Below are 2,621 nucleotides of genomic sequence, written 5' to 3'. Positions count from 1 at the left end.
GATAAGAGTCTCACAGATTTTCTTGCCTGGGCTAGCTTCAAACTCCAATGCTCAGCTCTTAGTCTCCTGAATAGCTAGGATTACAGGTATGAGCCATGCCCAGCCTGTCCCTGAGCTTTTTTGTTCAAGCCTAGCACTCAGTCACTATGAGCCACAGCTCCACTTCTGGTTTTCTGGTGGTAAGAGTCTCATGGACTTTTCTGCCCAGGCTGGCTTTGAACCACAGTCCTCAGATCTCAGCTTCCTGAGTAGCTAGGATTACAGAAATGAGCCACTTCTCCTGGCTCTTTGTATTTTTCTTGAGGTCTGTTTGTATAAAGGCAAAATCTTTCATACACTTTCTCTGGGGTTCCTTTTTCAGATGTTATTGGTAGCATAGAGTATGCAATGCTACGTGTCATGTTTGTTTTGTTTGCCAGAATATCTCATGACTGTTGTATATCTTTTTATTTTTTTATTTTTTATTTTTTTGGTCGGGTGGTGGGGCCTGAACTCTGGGCCTGGGTGCTGTCTCTCAGCTCTTCAGCTCAAGGCTAGTGCTCACATAGCGCCACTTCCAGCTTTTTTCTTTTTTGCTTATGTGGTGCTGAGGAATCGAACCCAGGGCCTCAGGCATGCAAGGCAAGCGCTCTACCACTGAGCCATCTTCCCAGCCCCTGTTCTATATCAATATATAAAGAATATCATTTATATTTATTTACTTTTACTGTTATTTTAGAGATGATATACAGCAGGGTTATATTTATATATGTTAGGTAATAGATTCTCATTCCCTCCCTCCCATCTTCACCCATTGCATAGTTCACTTTTATCAATGTCTGGTGTGCTGCACTTTTTCACCCTTTTTTTCTTGGATTCTGTGCCCTCCCCACATCCTCCCACAGATGTGCACGTGAATACACCGTATATAAGGTAAAGAACACAGAGTCATCTGAAAAAGAGGCAACAAATTGAGAAAAATGTCCTTTTCCCCCCATATTTTTGGAGTTCATTTCAGTATGTATATTATTTTATATACCTATGGAGAGACATTTGGGTATTGCACCTTTGTGATTCTCTCCTAATACTATCTTCTTTTGGTCTCACTCTATGTGAGTATCTAGAATCTTGTGTAATTTGTCAATATCCCATTGTGTTTTAGATCTGACTTTCACAAATTAAGTAGAACATGTGCCGTTTGTCTCTTTGATCTTAAGAGCCTCATTTTATATTTTTTATTTTTTGCCAGTCCTGGGGCTTGAATTTAGGGCCTGGGCACTGCTCCTGAGCTTCTTTTGCTCAAGGCTAGCACTTACCACTTGAGCCACAGCACCACTTCTGGCTTTTTCTGCTTATGTGGTACTAAGGAATTGAACCCAAGTCTTCATGCATGCAAGGCAAGCATTCTACCACTAAGCCACATTCCCACCAGAGCCTCACTTTTTAAATGTTAGATTTAACATAATTCTCAAGAAATCAATTTTTTTGCATGCTTGTTTAATCATATTTTGTTCCAGTATTTTAAAGGGGAAGAATTTTACTTTGGTCTTGTCCGTTTTAACAGAGTTGTGTGGCTGCTTTTCTTGATGTTGTGATTGGGGGCCGCGCAGTCGAGACTCCTCCTATGTCATCAGTTAATCTTCTGGAAGGCTTGAGCAGAACCGTGGTTTATATAACCTACAGTCAGCTAATTACTCTGGTAATGGCTTTATTTTTTAATGGGATTTTTCTCAAAATTCTTTCAACTAAGCATATTATATGAGAAATATATATGTGTTTGAAAATTTGATTTTACTAGATAAGGTTCTTTAATTTTATTAGGTGAATTTTATGAAGAGTGTGATGTCTGGAGATCAACTGAGAGAAGATAAAATGGCTCTTGACAATTTGTTGGCAAACTTACCACAGGCAAAGCCGGGAAAGAGCAGCAGTTTAGAAATGACTCCCTACAGTACTCCTCAGATGTCTCCAGCAACCACTCCAGCAAACAAAAAGAACAGATTGCCTATAGGTAATGAGGGCTTCTCATGTTGGAGCTTTTCCTTAAATTTAATGTTTCTTCATTAGCCCTTGTTTTTGCTCTGCATTCTTTTTCTTTTTCTTTTTTTTTTTTTTTTTTTTTGGTCAGTTGTGGGGCCTGGGCACTGACTCTGAGCTTTTCTGCACAAGGCAAGCGCTCTACCACTTTGAACCGTGGTGTCACTTCCATTTTTCTGGTAATTAATTGTAGATAAGAGTGTCATGGACTTTCCTGCCAGGGCTGGCTTTGAACTGGGACCCTCGGATCTCAGCCTCCGGAGCAGCTAGGATTATAGGCATGAGCTACTGGCGATTGTCTTGTTTTTATTTTGGGGTTTGAAACAGGATCCTGTGTAACCCAGACTTTCCTGGAACTTTCTGTGTAACCCAGGTTGGCCTCAAACTTGAGATCTTCCTGCCTCTGCCTCCCTAGTGTTGGGATTAAATCAATTAATCTTCCTGCCTGGCTTAGAATATTGGTTTTCTTTTTTTTTTGGGTCCAGTTGTGGGGCCTGAACTCTGGGCCTAGGCGCTGTCATTCAGCTCTTCAGCTCAAGGCTAATGCTCTACCACTTGAGCCACAGCGCCACTTCTGGCTTTTTTCTTTTTGCTTATGTGGTGCT

At 40.9% G+C, this 2,621-nt stretch overlaps 1 protein-coding gene across 1 annotated transcript in view; it reads left to right on the top strand.

The window, feature by feature from the left end:
• LOC106002003 (GTPase-activating protein and VPS9 domain-containing protein 1-like) overlaps window positions 1–1,990 on the top strand; it is a gene marked incomplete at its 3' end in the record, with an annotated part of 5,333 nt that extends 3,343 nt beyond the window's left edge. Inside the window, exons 2-3 of the mRNA XM_013036928.1 lie at window positions 1,544–1,678; window positions 1,801–1,990. Coding sequence (XP_012892382.1) covers window positions 1,544–1,678; window positions 1,801–1,990 — 325 coding nt within the window. The remainder of the gene's footprint in view (window positions 1–1,543; window positions 1,679–1,800) is intronic.
• Between the last annotated feature and the right edge of the window lie 631 nt (window positions 1,991–2,621).

The sequence above is a fragment of the Dipodomys ordii genome, unplaced genomic scaffold, assembly GCF_000151885.1.
Source record: "Dipodomys ordii isolate 6190 unplaced genomic scaffold, Dord_2.0 Scaffold1777, whole genome shotgun sequence".
NCBI lineage: Eukaryota > Metazoa > Chordata > Mammalia > Rodentia > Heteromyidae > Dipodomys > Dipodomys ordii.
Note: the sequence above shows the minus strand (reverse complement) of the source record. Positions and strands in the feature narration are given on the sequence as shown.